This window comes from Glycine max, chromosome 9 (assembly GCF_000004515.6).
Source record: "Glycine max cultivar Williams 82 chromosome 9, Glycine_max_v4.0, whole genome shotgun sequence".
In the NCBI taxonomy this organism is placed as follows: Eukaryota; Viridiplantae; Streptophyta; class Magnoliopsida; order Fabales; family Fabaceae; genus Glycine; species Glycine max.
Window position 1 is genome coordinate 33,687,027 of NC_038245.2, and position 17,935 is coordinate 33,704,961.

Consider the following 17,935-nt stretch of genomic DNA (forward strand, 5'->3'; position numbering starts at 1 on the left):
AAGTATTATTTTTCGAGAATAAATATGTACTATTTTAATTTATTTCAATTAAAAATATATTAATTTAACTATTTAAATCATTATTCCATTTATGGCCTACTACAAAACTCGCAACATAAAAAATATTTAGTATCATTCTACCTTGGAATGTTATTTAGAAGTTTATAGATAAAACTTGTTTTCTGTAAAAGTCATTGACCAGTAATGCAATTACACCAAAAAAAAAAAACTTGGACTGAAGCAAAATCTAGTCACAAAATAAGTCTAACTTCCAAAATAATTCCAAATTTTCTAATTGCATTTGCTTTAGCACATGAATTCCTTCACATCTTTTCTAAAGAAGAAAATATAATGTTAAGTGCTATTAAACAAATCATATTTGTTAAAACATAATTTGTTATATAAAATGAGATATAAATGTAAAACATAATTATACAACATCAACATACTTGTCATGATATCAAATGTACCTATAATTTAGCATCAAGGCATAAAAGATGAGATGTAATCCTCCTTCTCATCCAATGGAAGAGCTTTTATAATCGCAAACTTAATGAGATTTTCTGTCAACCAATCGATTGTTCTATGTGGAAGTGCACCATTAGAATTAGGTATATTATCTAGCTCACTCACCACTTCATGTACCACTTCTTGAGCTTCTTTTATCTCCATCTTTTTTTTGTTCTCCATCTTCTTCTTAGTCACTTCAACAAATTCTTTCAATGACTCAGCTACTTCTTTCATTGAGGAAATCATCCCTTCTTTCTCTCCACTCTTACTTGGGTGAATGTTTTTTCTTGTGACGGAACTTGATCCCTCTAAGTAAAAAATCACACTATGAATTGCTTCCTCTTCATTTGTTTCTTTGCTCATGATATCATCTGCATCTAATGCATTTTCTGCTCCGAGTCCAGTAGCTCTATCCTTTGCACATAGGTCAACAATATCATCCCAATTAGGAATGACTTTAAATCGAAATCGTTTGACCTCTTCATGTGACTTGAAAAAAAAATAGAAACACGTTAATCATGTACTACCTTTACATGAATAATAACTACAATTGAATAAAATTAAAAGATGATTGACTACCTTTACATGTTCATTCCATGCAATTTCATTTTCAACGGTAATCATGTACTTTGTGCTATCCCAGTCAAATTTACTTTGACTAAGAATGTCACTCACAATTCCATACCATGTTCTCCAAAGCTTAAAACGGTTCTTAACATTATCTGCCATGAGGTGAACTCCAAAACGCTTGGACAAAATTTGAGTTGCAGTACTGTATGCTACTGCTTTCCAATTTCCATCACCTTTATTGCCCAAATTTCTTTGATCTCTAAGCACATCAGCTAGCACACGCTCCATTTCCAAGTTTCATGCGAAGTAACTTATTGTGTCCTCACTAGACATCTTTCTTTTTCCACTTGACTTGTTCTTCACATTGCTTGATTCCATTTCTCTAGACAAAAAAAAATCTCACATATATAATTACATATATATAAAGGTGAGACATGTCAAATTAGCACTCTACGAAAGTATAAAATTAATTACACATAAACAGAAAACAAAATCCAAAGTATTATGAAATGCAAAAACCCAAAGTATCACACATACATGAGTATAGAGTCAATTACACATAAGAAACAAAATCCAAATCCACTAAAAACATCTCCCTAATCAAAGTTTCTTCTTATGTGATAGGTGGCAAACATATTCATTGCTAAAGTATCATAGAATCTTGTCCATTCCTCAGTTGCTTGGATAGTTGTGACTTCATCTCCAATATTATTTGTGATTCTTTCTATTTGTTGATTGATTAACTCATTATCAACAACAGATAAAAGTTTCAAGTCTTGGGCTTCCAAAATTGGATCACTTTGTTGTTCATCTCTTATGAAATTATGTAGCATGAAACAAACATTAATAATTCTTATTTGTGTTTTTATATAAAAAAAATAAGGAGTTCTTAATATACTCCATCTTTTCTTCAATACCCCAAATGACCTTTCAATAACATTCCTTGCACTTAAATGACAGATTAAATAACTCCTTGTAGTTTTGAGGGGTGTTTCCGATCCACTCATTAAGATGATATCTAGTCTCTCGATAAGGTGCTAAAAATACAGGGCCATTTGTATACCCTGCATCCACAAGAAAATATTTACCTACAATGATTTAAGAAAATATTATATATAAAAAATATGCATATTTCTTTTATATGTTAAATAAAGTTTCATCATTTCATGATATTACCATTTGGAATATGGAGACAATTTTGACGACGCAAAGCATCTCGTAATACTCGAGAATCTCCTGCTGACCCTTCCCACCTAGACAACACATATATAAACCTTAAATCTGGACCGCAAACTCCTAAAATATTTTTAGAGATATCACCTTTTCTGTTACGATATCTAGACCTATCTTTTGCAGCAACTGTTACTGGAATATGTATCCCATCAAGTGCTCCAATCGAATTCTAAAAACATTTCAAAATAAAAAATAAGTTATAATCACTTAAAGTACCTTATAATTACTAACAAATGAAAAACTTACCTTAAGTCATCTCCATTTGTTTTCCACCGAGCCCTCTAGATTATAGTCATGAAACTTCAAATATTCTTTGCTTACTTTCATTATAGCTCACAGGACATTCTTGAATTGCCTACTTATTGTTTCCATGGATGTACAATAACTAAAGTGCACAACTCTATACTTTAGGTTGTGAGTAAGGATATGCAAAAACATTGCCACAACTTCAGCTATAGGAACATTTCTTGTTTTTACCAATTGCCCTTTCTCTTGTAAAATTCTACAAAGTTTAAAAAATGTCTTTTTACTAATCCTTAATTGTTCAATGCAATCAGTTTTTGTTCCCCCGTAGACGATTGAAGAAACTATGTCTTCCTAATTCCAAATTTCGGACAGGTTCCTTAACAAAATACTTATCATGATACCAAGTCAATGCACTCAAAAGCATAATGGCAACACTAACAATAATGAAAAATATTTGTTCAAGTTCTTCTTTCTCTTCTTCATCTCTTCTACGTTTTCTTAAAGCAGTCGAAGCATCAACTATACTACTTTCCATTTCTTGACTATTCACACTATATAATTAAAAGAAAAGTAATATAATAATAAAGGATGTCATTAACTTTAATAAATTATTCACAAAAGTTCTCAGACAAAAAGAAAAAAAGACCGAAGCATAAACCATAAAACATAAACGTATATGAAGATGCACATTTAATTGTAAAACATCCCTATGTAATAGTATGAAACTATCTATCAAAAAGTCCTCAAATGTTAACTTCGGAAGTTGATCTGGGATTAATGATTATGAATGAGTTACGATTCCCTCACTAGCTGCCCCAACTTTCCTGCACACTTTTCAAATCTTTTTTATTTTTCTCATTTTATTACATCATCATATTATTATCACTTGCTAGCCTGTTTGTCCCATCAAATGAGGCTAAATTTACACAAATTTTTTCAACTCTCAAATTAAAGAGCACAACTCGGGTTGACCCTGTCCCGTCAAGTTGAACCAATTTTGCCAACTCTAACAGCAAAATATATTTTTATTAAATGTCTGTATGAAAAAAAAATTACAACCGCAAATTATCTTCAATAGATAAATAGTTAATTTAAACATACATTAAACTCTTTAATTATCTTCAATACATGTGCCTTGATCTAGGATGGTATTTTCCTTTTTAAAAGGATACTCACATCAAGATAGGCCCCACAGACCGGAACACTTTGGGCTGTGATTTCGAGGCCCATGCTTAGAGTAGTGCATGATCATCAGAATCCTAGATAAATGTCAATTTATATCATTTTTTTTTTTTTTGCATTATTAGGAATTCAGAATCCTAGACAAAGCCCCATGGGAACAAAAAATGAATATATAATAAATCAATCCTTAAATATAGCATCGGGCATGTTGTCTCTTGAATAATGAAGATTATGTTTGAAGTCCATGGATTTCTAAAACTAATTGACAAAACAAAACACATTCTTAAGACCAATTTGACACTTAAATATATATTCAACTTAAATTACTGAGGAATTGATTTTATTATTCATATAAAAAACATCAGCTAGGAGCAGGCACCACAATTACTGATTACTCCGTGGGATTGACAGTTTATGCTACTTTTCAATTTTGGCACCTTTACAAATGAAACTTTATAGTAATTCAAAAAGGTACAAATGATCTCTTGAACTTCATACTTTGTAACTGTCAAACAAATTATTATTGAGTATAAGTAATCCATGAGAGAGAGAGAGAGAGCTGTGTTGACTGCTGACCAAAGCAAAATGACAAAATAGCCATAATGATATTTTTCAAAACTGCAGAGTAATTTTGATAACTGATAATTAGATGTCTGCTTAACAAAATTTTAAAATTGACATATAAAAAATATTTTTAGATTGGGAAATGTTTTGCAACAAATCCTTCCATTTTCCATCCAATTTTGGATGAACCACTTTTTCACACGAGGCCCACATAAATCCTTCCTCCCTTTCATACTTTGTCGACTTCCAAATGATAGAAGAATCTCAAAATATCATGTTTGTGTTCCTTCCATGATCATTCCTCCCTTTTGCTAAAGTAAACAAAGATGATGATATGACACTGTCATGTGTCTTATTTGTCTTATGCAACATTATGTGAAGTGAATGTGTTTTAAAAAGCTGAAACTAAAATAAAATTTGACTAAAGGCAGTGCCTAAAAAATGAACCTTTCTAAGTTAAGCTTTCTCAAACCTATATTGTAGTCATATATATCCAACAATCCAAAAAATTTAAACTAACAAAGTACATTAAATTTATAATTATTCATGTGGAACCTCATGCTACATCCATCCTTTTTGTCATCAAAAGTTAATCTTTCTTACGAAACAATAACCATAACCATAGGCCTTGAACTCTGTATCATAACTCACTAAACTTGTGTAATCACCCTACTCAAACCATAACCATAGGGAAATTCTTTGCTTACTGGCAGTAGCAGTAGTAATAGAGCTTTTATAAAATAATTCGATCCAGTTCAATTTTAGGATTGCTCATTTATCACAATAAGTTGGATATGAATGGATGCAATTTGCATCAAAGGTAAACGATTGATTATGCCACAACACCCTCCAAATTACAGTGTCACCTTCTCCTAATTAATCAATTATTGATTTGCCACAGAATAGTCCATCTCACATCAGAAGCAACTTTAATTTATTATGACCCCTTTGATGTAAGATACCCAATAAAAGGGATTGATTGAAAATTTCCCTGCGAAACATTTCTTTGTGAAGTTGGTATTTGCTTTTCCCAATTTCTCTCATCTCAAAGACTCAAACAAATATCAATAGGCTCATATTTTAGACAATGTCATATATCCAATAATTTGTTTTACTTTTGACTCGTTTCCTTTTTAATTTCTTTCAAGCAATTACACATGCCTGTGGGAGTGGCTTTAGTGCAATCATAGATTTGTAATGATTAGTTCTATCTAATTTCCAAACATGAAAGAGGGCAAGAAAAGAGAAAAGAATGATAGAAACATGTGACTAATTTTTTTCATGAAGAAGGAAAAATCACATCCACATGCTAAGGCTCCTGTTATATTTTTTGGGCTAACAATGCTCGAGCTTAATGCCATCAATACACTGTCCCACGTGTTACTCCAAAGGGTAACCCAACTATTACTAATAACCATTTTTTCTATAGATTGTAGTGAAGAACACCCACCTAACTAATTTAGTGAGTTATGATACAGAGGGGTATTAATAGTTTTGATATGATCCAAATAATTTGTGTAGGGAATGCTCTTCATGCTTTGAGAAGGAGGCTTTCTGATCCCAACAATATGTTGCAGAGTTGAGACCTAATACTAGTTAATCCATGGTTTCTCTATTTAACTCATCCAATTTCACATCCACTAACATATCAAAATCATTGAAACAAAATAAATGAAATAGAAAACGAAACATATATCAATAAAATCAAGTAATCCTTGTAGCTACAAAAATGAAATCAAAATCAAACAAACATAAACTTGAGAAAAGAAAAAAAAATAGAGAGAGTGACGGAGAGAGCGCTACGTGTGGTGCGTAAACTTACTTGTGAGAGAGCGCTACATGTGGTGCTTGAGACTGGCTAAGAGGGAGAGAGAGCGACGGAGAGAGCTAGTGTGCTTAGCCCAGAGAGAGCGCTAGCATCGTGTGCGTGAGTGACTGAGAGGGAGAGAGCGTGTGTGTGAGTGGCCGAGCCAAGAGAGAGAGAGAGCGTGTGCGTGAGTGGCCAAGCCAATTAAAATGCTTTAAAAAAATGATGATATTTTAATTATTTTAAAATATCCTATCCAAACAAATTATTTTATAAGAAGACATTTTAATATCCATGTTGAAATATTTTACCCACTTTAATTTTCCCATCCAAACATACTCTAAGACTAATTATATAACTTCCTTACAACAGGAACCTCATAGGACGAGAGATGTGATTCCCGTTGTGTTCGGAGGAATATTTATTCATCCCCGTGGAGAAACGTCTCCATCTGCAGGATTCCATACAGGGGTTCCCGTTTGTGAGTCCAAATTGTCACCCCTTTTCTAGCGGTTTAATGTATATTAATATAAATATTTCAGCTGTTTAATGTATATTAATATAAATATTCCATATAGGCGAAGATTATTTTCAAAAGACGATTTTTTTTTTCTTTTTATTCTTTTCATTTCTCCGGGAAAATAGATATCCCTGAAAACTATTTTTAATTCAATCCAGATTTATTGTCGTAGACGTTTAAAGCTCTGTTTATTGTTGAATATCATTTTTAATAATCTTATCAATGTAGTTGCTCCAAGAAAATAATGTTAATATATTTTCATCTCAATTTATAAAATTTCCTACATAGATTATATAAGGATTGGTTACCATTGTATTCTTGACCATTTTTTAATATTAATTAAATTAATTAAAAGTTTATGAAAGAAAAATACCAAGTAAAACACTCCTTTTAAAAAACTTGTTTGGAAATGGCTCTAACATATGTAATGGTGTGACATGAGGGGTTAGTACCTTGTACGACTAAGGTTTGATTCGATTACTGGTTAAGCCAATAAAGTATTTGTGAGAAGAGTTGTTAACTGATTTTTTACTTCTTTGAAGTCTCATAGTTAGTTACTGAGGACATAACTTTGCTTTAAAGAAAAGTGGCCCACCATGTTATCTCAATCCCTGCCAACCAAGATCCAACACAATCTATCGCGTGGCAAAGTGTACTTGTGTCCATAGTTTTCTACATTTCATAGAGTAAAAAAATGTACTAATAAGTAATAACATGTAGCTACCCAACAGGGAAAATATTACCAAAGAAAAATAATTTTTCACTATATTATATAAAATTTAAAATAAAAAACCGTTTTATTAATTATTTACAAATTTCAATTTTAACAAAGGAAGTTACTATGATATTTTGAAACAATAAATTACTTTTATAGTAATGATTTTGTATTCACCATAATTATCTACCATTATACCTAAAACACTAAAAATAGTAAAGTTGTTGTCAAGTGTTAGGAAAGCACAGTGTGGTCACATGTGACGGCAACAGTTACACGAGAAAAATGTCTACCTGCTGAGATTCAATTCTTTAAAAATAAAAATAAGAACTGAAAAAACGTTCCCTGATCAGTTACGCCTCTCTCTCTCTTTGCAGTAGAGTTAAAACAGGGAAAAAAAAAACTGGTACCAGACTATTTATTCTTTTAAATAAGTTCTTGAATTTAAAGTTTGTATATGAAAAAAATATTATTAGAGAAATTTTTTTTTTACTAAAAGTAGTTAATCAATTTTCTCTGATCATCGATAAAATGAGTAAATATTATATTCCAATAATTTGTTAAAAAAACAAAAAAACTGTACATAATAAAGTTGATGATTTTTTGTTTGGTATGTTGTAAGTGAAAATAGGCATTAATCTCATGTTGTAAAGTAGGCTCAGTGATGTTGTAAATTATATTAGCAAGATTAATGTTTTTTGGGTTCTCTCAAAATTATCTTTCCCATCATACCCTCCATTACAATAACCTTTCACGCTCTCCACGTGCTCGCTCCATTGCTAATAGCAATACTGTGACGTAACTCTCCAACTTATGAAGCTTGCAATAATAATGTTTTGAGGACATTTCTCTCTCCGAACCCTCCCATGCATGGCCTCTTCCGCATTCCTTTCCGTTTATCTCATTATCTCCGTCATCGTCCTTTTGTCGAACAGGTGCTGCGCGTTTCAATGCGGGGTTTCCTACGACACGATCACCGTCCTCAACGCGTTCCCTCACGACCCACAAGCCTTCACTGAGGTCAACCTTCCCTATTTCTTCTTTGTTTGAGTTAATGTACAATCTGATTCGTCAAAGTGATCGATGATGATAAATTGATAACTTTTGCAGCTTTGAGAGGTGAATCCAACTTGGTAGGGTAACGTTATTAATAAGCTACTGCTAACACAGTCTGAAACTAATTAGTGTGTATAGATGCCTAGTTTTGGTGATCAAAGCAACACATTAGGACCAAATTGAATACCAGTCATTTTTTTTAAAGAGCTGAATAACTTATTTGACCTCATTATTACTGTTTTTTCCCCTGAAGAATTATTAATTTGTGGTAAATAAACTTATTTTAATAATTTGTGGTTTTTTAGGGGCTATTTTAAATAGTAGTATTTTTTAAAAAGCTAATTTTCAACTTTTTATATTTGTTTACTTTTAAAATATTTATTAATTTATTTTTAACGTTTTTTACGTAAGGTAAAGTTTTATTTTTTTAAAGTCTTTTTTTTCCTTTTGTTAAAAATGAAAAAAAAAATATTTTTGTTATTATTTTTTAATAATATATTGTTTATTTCAGCAATAATCTATTTTTCATGCTTTTACTTTTATTTATTTATTTAGTTATCCCTTTTTGTATGCTTTTGTTTTTTTTTGTGAGTGAGATGTGAGAGAGAGTGAATAAATACTTTTGATGCAGTGCTATTTACTTGATGGTTGATGATGAGTTAGTCAAGACTTTAAATGCTATTAGCCTCTCTTTTTTCCACGCAATTTTGTATAATCAAATATGAGTGGAGGTGTTAGCCTGGGTCTTTTTTATTTTTTAATTTTTTATCTGCTGTTAGCATGGGTCTGAGTTAACATGTGAGAGAGATATAGAAAAAACCATGCCCAAATTTTTCTCTTTTTTATTTTATTTTCAAATATTTTTTTCTCAGGCAACTAGCTCATTTGGTGTGTAAATCCAATGAGGAAGGCTAGGTGTTTAGTTCTGACAAGTAAGAAATTTGATGGGAAAGTAGGTAATCTATGTTATATCTTGTGAAAATCATGTATTTATTTTATGAAAAAGGTTACCAAAATGCAGCCTGTACAAGGACTATTGTACCAGTGGGTTTCCAGTTGAATTTGAAAGAAATTGTGGGCTTCTGCCCAAAACCAAGATACGAAATTATATAAAAACAATACTAAATTCAGTGTTGGACTTGGATGTGAGAACTTTCTTTGATGCTCTTAACGTAAGTAGCAAAAAGTCTTCCTGATAAATGTGAATATTGGGCTTTATGCTGAGGAGGGAGTTTGTTAAATTATTAGTTAAAATGTGCACTGCTTCATTAATGAAATGCCAAGATGCTAATTTGGGCATTGTTTGATTTGTCACTTCAGGAAGAGGAAAATGACTTTGTTTCTTGTTTTGATTTCAGGGTCTTCTTTATCATGGAAATGACACCTTATTTGAGTCAACTGGCCTTTATGGGGAGGTAATATTGCCCATCTTTTCCAACATTGCATGTTTCATTCTCTCTGATTTTTAACTGATTATTATTTACCTTTTTGCCTTACATTTTTCCTTTTCACAGTTGTAGTGGGATGAGAAATTTTGTATTCTTGAGTATTAAATCAGTCACTTGGCATCATTTACCTCAATTTGTTCATTTTGTTTTGAAAAATGATTATAAAATTTAGTTGAGGGTTATTCTTGGTGCACTGCTATAGTTTGTTACCCTGTGACCTGGTGGTCATAGATTTCCACAGAAGAAACAAACTTCTTGCTGTTGGGAAAAGACTTTGCACATTTGATCCTCCCTACACCGTACAATGATAGGAGACTTGTGCACAGAACCATCCTTCAATGGTCATAGGATTTAGTTGGGAATGGATAATGTTGTCATGAATTGAACATCTGACCCTCCCTTGTGCATGTTAGAGTGGTTAGTGAGCTAGAGTCTCTTTTGCTTTTGTAAATTGCTCATCTTTCTTCAGATTCTGATAAAATAATTGGGACTCTTGACTCTTTAATTTGGGTGTTTGCTCAATGTAAATCTCATTTTTAGTCACTCATTCTCCTACTAGAGTAGAGACATATTTGAGATTTCTTAGTTATAAACCAAACTGGAAATCAAAAGCTCCCTTAAGGTCAAATTCTTTGTCTGGGATAAGATCAGTACATTACAGGTGTACTGGTCTATGAAAGTGTTTTCAAGATTTTATTTATTGTAATATTTATTCTATGAATCACTATTAGGTTTATTTTCTAATTACATTCTAATCTTTGTTTTCCTAGTCATACAATTAATATTTTTTTTATTTGAAATATCATATTTAACCTTTTAATTATTTGTTGTTTCAGTCATCCGTCCGTAAAGTTGCTCTTCGTACTGGGAAGGTACAGATAGACCCATTTCTTGAACTCTTCCATGTGCTTGTTCTAATTCTTAGTTCATTTGAATTTCCTATTACTCTATATTTTTATAAAGAACAAATCATGGAGAACAAGCAATGCAGTGAGTTCAGCCCAGTGACAAGTTCTGCTGTTATGTGTGTACGTGTCATTAAGCTCATAGGCATAGTATCTCAGAAAAGAATCAATTATATACTGAGTAGACTTTTTTACATCATGAACAATTTTAGGATTGGAAGTCAGGACAGGTTGACAGGTCATTGCTGAGCTGCTTGCTGCAGTTGACTTGTTCGTGTAAATAACATTAATTTCAATGATGGATCTTACTTGGTGTTCTTTCTGGATCAAATTACAAAACTTTTCCTCAATCTTTCCATTCTTTTGTTTTTTTGCAGACAATGTTTCCATCACTGAAATAATGCCTAATTTCGATTTGAATCCTACTTTGAGTGAAAGAAATTTTATACATGGAAGATACTTTGGTTTTTGTTTTTAGTTTTTCTTATTATCAAGATGCTTTTATATGTTTGTAGAAGGAAACACGGGATTCTTTATTAGTTACATTTTCCCATTATTCGTGCTTGTCCCCAGTCCTAGTATCTACTACTATTGCTCCCACAAAATCTATGAAAGTGGGTAACTTATAAAAAGAAGGATAACAACATACTCTGGTAACTTCCTGCCGGTTTGGAATTACATGGTAAATTGGTAATTATGTGGATAAGGTACATTACTAGAGGTCAGGCAAATTAATTAAAGGAACACAAAGATATGCCTTAGTTGGCTTAAGAGTATATGACAATGACTGTGAATCAACGGTTTTAAAAGTGTAGTGTGCCTGTGACATAACAAAAAAAACTAAATAATGGTAATAACAATAGGTACTTGCCTTTATAATAAAGAAGGGAACCTTGACATTTCAATTAGTGTAGAAGCATTTATGTTGTTATCCGTAATAACGTAGCATGCTTAGTTTGTTTGATTGATTATTAGACACTATTGAAATTACTGTAAATTTTGTAATTATTTGTGACACATGCAGGTTGAGAATATTCAGAAGATGGATGATTCTTTATTTGGTGAAGGCTTAGCTCTCCTCAATAATAGGTGTGAAAAGAAAATTATGTTGCATTTTGTTTTCTTTTATGTAGCTTACTAAACTTAAACAATGTTTCTATTTACTTTCAAAGTAATCAATAATCCTTCTAAAACAGAGTATTTGTGAATTTTTGTGGTAGACATGAAAACTGCAGTGACTCTACTGTTTCCTGCAGTATTGCAATTTTATCCCATTGATTCTGGATGTTGCAGGGGATGTTTACTTTAATTTTATTCAGATAAAAATGTATTCTGTTTGGCTTAAACACTCGTGATCAAGACATTAATCATTAAGTTATTTTTACTCTGACATTTGATGTTTGGATTTATTCTAATAAATTTATCTGTTGCACTTTATGTAGGCTGTTCCAGCTAAATTGGTTGCAGAAAGATGGTTTCATATATGAGCCAAAAAATTTAAGCCAAGTTTGTTGCTTTACCTTCCCACTTGTGTAATCTTGCCATTGTCATGGTTTGAGTAATTCATACTGATATGATTCAACAAAACTCTGTAAAGGAAAGTGACAGCATATAAATATATTTTTCCTCAAGTTTATACTATATAATCTTACATTTTTTCTTTTTAATTTTAATTTTTATTAATATCTTAAACTAATTTGCTTCTTGGCAGCTACAATTTGAATATTTTTAAACATTGATGCTAGAAGTTAAAAGTTTGATTGCGTGCTAATATAAGCGATTTCAGCTGATATATCTGATTAAAATATTTCTTAGGTAGACAATGTATGTTATAACATGGAGGGTTGGTGTCATTAAAACAAGTTGAATGTTCATAAAAGCTGGTTGCATGTAATCCTAGCAATGTGTTATACTATTGATGGTCCCCATGGTGTTGTTTACATGATGGTTTTGCAGACATCAATTTTGTTTTTGTTGTTTCATACTTCTTTCTGAGATGCTATCAGTGATATGATAGCGTAGCTAGCCTGATCTCAAACAGCTTATTTTTACAATTTCTGTAGATAGGGACATTTAAATATGATATGAAAGAGGGTTGGGGTCTGGCAACTGATGGAAAAGTCTTGTTTGGAAGTGATGGCAGTTCAACATTGTATCAATTTGAGCCTCAACCATTTAAAGGTTTGTCTGTCCAATGAAGTTCCACACTTTTCCTTTCACTTTTTATGTGCAAACCCCTTTCCCAAATCATTTGTGTCCACTTTTCAAACTTGAAAATACTCTGTTTAGTTTATCTCTGTTTGTCTTGCATTTTCATGGAATTTACATTGCCCTATTGGCTGTACGTAGTTGTATCAAAACAAGTTGTTTACTACAAGGGTCATCAAGTGCACAATCTCAATGAATTGGAATACATAAATGGTGAAGTTTGGGCCAATGTTTTGCCGGTATGTTTTTGTGTGATGAATTATGATTTAAGTTAGAGAAAATATATCTCTTTCCCTTAAATTCTAATTCTAGCCATATTGCGTGATGTCTATGTCCCTAGTTTCTCTGTTAGGCTGAATTTTGTTTGAGGTTGGTATTTCTTTGTGTAGACTGACTGCATTGTAAGAATCTCTCCCCATGATGGAAGGGTTCTTGGATGGATTCTCCTCCAAAATTTGAGGTAGTGCTTTTGTGTATGTTAATATGTTATTGATATAATAGATGAAGTAAATCCCAAATTGTTCCTCAAAGATTAGCAAACATCAATGATCTTCAGTCATTGCATGACATCAATTTTGTGCTAGTAAACAGTAACGTTTAGATTATTTTGATGTCAAAAAATTATCATTCAAGAACCACATTGATTTTGAAGACCAAACTGGGGATTTAGGGTCCGTTTGTTTAAGCTTTTTTAACCAAAGAATTACCTCTTTTTAGTAAATAATCACCTTCTTTTTAGCTTTTATATATGTTTGTTACAGATTTTCAAAATAATCAGAAGTTGAAAAAAAATCAGAAATTTGATTATAATCAGAAGCTGTTTCAAATTGCTTCTCATAAAATCAATTATTTCTTTTAACAAAAAACAGTGATTTTTCTTATTGTAAACAAATATGAATTAACTTCTGTTTTTTTTTAAATCTCTAAATAATAATCACTAGATAATTATATACCAGAATCACTTCTTTTTAAATCTTAAACAAACTAGCCCTTACTCTAATAGTAAGTATCTTTATCCATTTGTTGCTTAAAGTTACATTCAATAATCTATCTATCATATGCAGGAAAGAACTTGTGGAAGCTGGGGAGATTAGTGTAAGGAACCTGAACCTTCTGATATCTAGAGATAATATTTTGGTCCTAATATTCGGTGCATATATGTTGCATTTTTTATAGTGCAGCTATAATTTAGAAACAGGATATATAAAAACAAAAATGCTTTAAACCCTGTATCATATATCATTCCTTTTATATTTTAGGATCGTGATATTTTGAATGGGATAGCATGGGATGGTGAGCAGAATCGTATTTTTGGTAAGTTTCGACCTTGTAATTTATTCAAACATATTATTTCCATTTCACCCATCTGAGACTTTTTCTTTTTTAACTATTATTATTATGCATGATATCTGAAACCAGTATTTTGACGTAAAAAAAAATGCATGATATCTGATCTGATGATGATAATACTTAATTGTGGTCAAAATGGAAGTGATTTGACTGCAGAATCATATGACTATTAATGTGTTTGGATTTCCCTTTATAAAGTTTCAAACCATGGTTTTTTACTTTTAGTAATCAAGAGAAATGTTATCAACACTTTCTTTTAAACCCATCTACTAGCTGAAATTTATTGACACGAAATTTAAGTTGATCTTACTCTAATAAATCCTACTCATAATTTTGTATTTACTAGTATTGAAAAGAGTATTAGAATGTGTAGCTAATGCTCTTCGCCAACTAAAATCAAAACACACTATATGTTTTACTTGAAAATGTTAGAGCAAAATATAGTGTATGCATGAAATTACTAAGTTCAACAAATATATATATATTCTATTTAAAAGAAATTGTCTAGCAATTTTGCGACGAAAACTCCAACTTTTTGTCATGTGAATTTTAACTGTCGTTTGACTGGAGCTATATCACCTTTTTCAGGATCACTGTTTATCATGTTTCTTAAATTACCAGTAGCTTTAGTATTATTTTTTATATATACTTCTTAAATTTATATCTTTTTTTCATTACATTGCTCACTACATTTATTGTGATTTTCTATCTTTTTCCTCAAAAAATATACATACTTCAAAATGTGAAAAAATATATTTTTTAAACTATATTTAGGATTACATTCTGCTTTAACCATTTAAAAATATACATACATTAGTGATATTTATATATATTTATTTATTTATATAAAGATAGTAAATTTATTATTTAAATTTTTAAAAGATAATTAAAGAACTAAATAAGATATTTATCTTACATTATAAAAATATTCATATTTTTTGAATTTCATTAAATATATAAATTAGATATATTAGTTACTTTTAAAAAAATGAGTAACAATTTAAAAAAATTATTTAATAAAATAATTAAAACTATATGTATATGGATAATTGTTTTAAAAAGTATTCTGAAATACACTTGATTCATAAGCTAAATAATTGTTAACTTTCATATTCGAGAGAATAAATTTTTATGTAAAATTATTAATTTTTTTTACAAGTTACCTTAACATTTTAAATCTATTTATTGATAAATTATTTTTTTATTGTAAAAATGTTTTTAATTATGTTTGTTAGCTAGATTTTTTATAATAATATTATCTCCATCAAATTTAAAGAATATATAGTTTAACTTTTTATTTTCGATCATTGAATGATATATACATTCTATCTTGAAATTCCCTAACAAGAATCAATAAGTGAAACTTAAATGTTCTTGCTTTCTCTCGTTTTTCATTTACAACTCAAATAAGTTTATGTAACATTTGTCTTTGCTTGCAGTGACTGGAAAACAATGGCCAAAGCTGTATGAAATCAAGGTTTCACCTATAAAGAAACCAATTGAAGAAGGGATCATCGAGCAACTTTGCTTGTATGAGCCTTTGAATGGGGGATTTGTGTTGGCTGACCCAGCCCAAAGAGAATGAGGTGAAGCTGAACATAAAATGATGGCCTTAAGAGGACCCAAAAGGATGTTCGAGACAACTCACAGGTTGAAAAAACTTTATCTTATATTGGGTTTAGGATAAATATCATTAGATTATGTATTTTGGCAAATGATATTAATAAAGTATACTCCATTTTCCCTTTTTTTTCCATGGATTTTCTTAATTAAATGCCCTTCTCAATTTATTTATTTATTTATACAAATTCCTTTATTACGTCTGTGCATACCCCCCCTTCGAACTTGACCTCGTGTGTGAATCTTATAAATTTCTGATACTGTTCTTGCGGATAAAAAAAAGTGAAAGAAATAGCCACATTCCATGGAAAGGAAATGTTGTTCGCTTGTGCCTTTGAAGGTTGGAATTTGACTTCTCTATTGTCCTTTTTGGTGCTGTTTCTTTGAAATGACGTAATTTTAAAAGTTATATTTTCAAAACGACTTTGTTTTAAATCAAAATTACGTCGTTTTGGAGGAACAGCACAAGAACAACACCAAAAAAGATAGCAGGGAAACCAGGGGTTTTGGATTCGTGAGTTTGCTGAGATATACGCGGCCAAGGTTAGGACTATTGTGTGAATTCTTTACATAAAGCATTAGGTTAGGACTATTGTGTGAATTCTTTACATAAAGCATTGTGGGGTGCAAAGTATTTTAACATTATTATGACGAAGATGATTGTTGGGAAGGAAGGAGGATTTTTAAAAACAAGTAATTAAAAAAATTATCTAACAGAGTCAGGATCCAGAAAAATTATTTAATAGGGATAAAAAATAATTCATAATATTTTCATAGAAAAAAATTATAAATTTTTACAAAATACATATTTTTATGACAAAAAATTCTAAAAGATTTAAGTTTTTATAAATTACAATCACCTTCTCCACATATCAATTGTGAAATCCTTTATCTCTTATAACTTTTTACTTTTATTTTTAAAAAATAATTATCTTGTGGGAACAATAATGAGCAAGGTGAGCTTAAGACTAACAGTTTTATTATATGCATGGTGACGGGGAAGTTTAAATCATTACACACTAACAATTTAGATGATCTTGAATGTAATAATTTCTCGTGTTAAATGTGACCAGCAAGGCAGTTCGAGTATAATGAGCAAGATTAATGTTTTGTCCTCAAAATCTCTTCCACATCTTACCCGTCCATTATAATGGGTTTGACTTCGATTCGAATATTTTGAATAATATTTTGATTTGAATTTTATTGATGAAAAAATGTCATTTAATTCAAAGATCTTATCGAAGATTATTAAATTTTTAAAGATTAATTAACCACAAAATTATTTAATAATCAATATATAAAGAGGAGTCGAGGGTTTAGGTCTGTTATTTACCATAATGAAAAAGATTACAACCTTCTTTTCCACTCATTTAATGCAATCCATTTTGTTAAGGTCGCCAAGATATTTCCAAAAATTCTCAAAAAGACTGCAAAATATTTTTTAAAAATTCTCATAAAAGCTGCAAAATTTATTTCTAATAATACTCCCACCTGCTTTCTTTTATATGTAAAGATTTATCATATAGAATAATTAATGTGATTGTTATTTACCATAATGAAAAAGGATTGTCACGTCCTTTTCACTCATTTAATGCAATCCATTTTTTAAAGGCTTTCCAGATATTTATAGAATTGTCCACAAAAGCTGCAATTTTTTTTCCAAGAATGCCCAAAAAAACTGAAAAAATTATTTCCAATAATACCCCACCTACTTCTAATAAAGCAAACCCTCCAACACTAAAAAGAATAAGAAATAAAAGAATTATTAATATGATTGCTATCTTTTTAATGTGATCGGTATTTATCATGAAGGGTGGTGACACAAATTTTAGACATTTTTTTTTTTAGTTTTTAAACTTTTAGTATTCTCTTTTAATAACTATCAACTACTTCCATGTTAGTTTTTTTTATTAGTCTTTTTTTTAACTTCTGAATTTTTTTCCTTTTCTTTTATTTTTATTTAAAATACGTAAAGAGGCACGAAGTCCTCTCTCACCTAGT

General features: G+C 30.6%; 2 protein-coding genes across 2 annotated transcripts; one reads left to right on the top strand and one right to left on the bottom strand.

The window, feature by feature from the left end:
* Positions 1-483: 483 nt before the first annotated feature.
* Positions 484-1,368, bottom strand: LOC102664502 (uncharacterized). Its single transcript, XM_006587208.4, has 2 exons — positions 1,090-1,368; positions 484-999 (listed from the first exon to the last, which is right to left on the bottom strand). Exons 1-2 carry the CDS (start codon positions 1,366-1,368, stop codon positions 484-486), a joined length of 795 nt encoding a protein of 264 aa, XP_006587271.1.
* A 6,692-nt stretch (positions 1,369-8,060) lies between these two features.
* On the top strand, positions 8,061-16,062 carry LOC100811755 (glutaminyl-peptide cyclotransferase). Its single transcript, XM_003533930.5, has 11 exons — positions 8,061-8,367; positions 9,762-9,818; positions 10,688-10,723; positions 11,781-11,845; positions 12,199-12,262; positions 12,820-12,937; positions 13,106-13,203; positions 13,354-13,424; positions 14,029-14,059; positions 14,224-14,278; positions 15,754-16,062. Exons 1-11 carry the CDS (start codon positions 8,218-8,220, stop codon positions 15,897-15,899), a joined length of 891 nt encoding a protein of 296 aa, XP_003533978.1. The 5' UTR covers positions 8,061-8,217; the 3' UTR covers positions 15,900-16,062.
* The last annotated feature ends 1,873 nt before the right edge of the window (positions 16,063-17,935 follow it).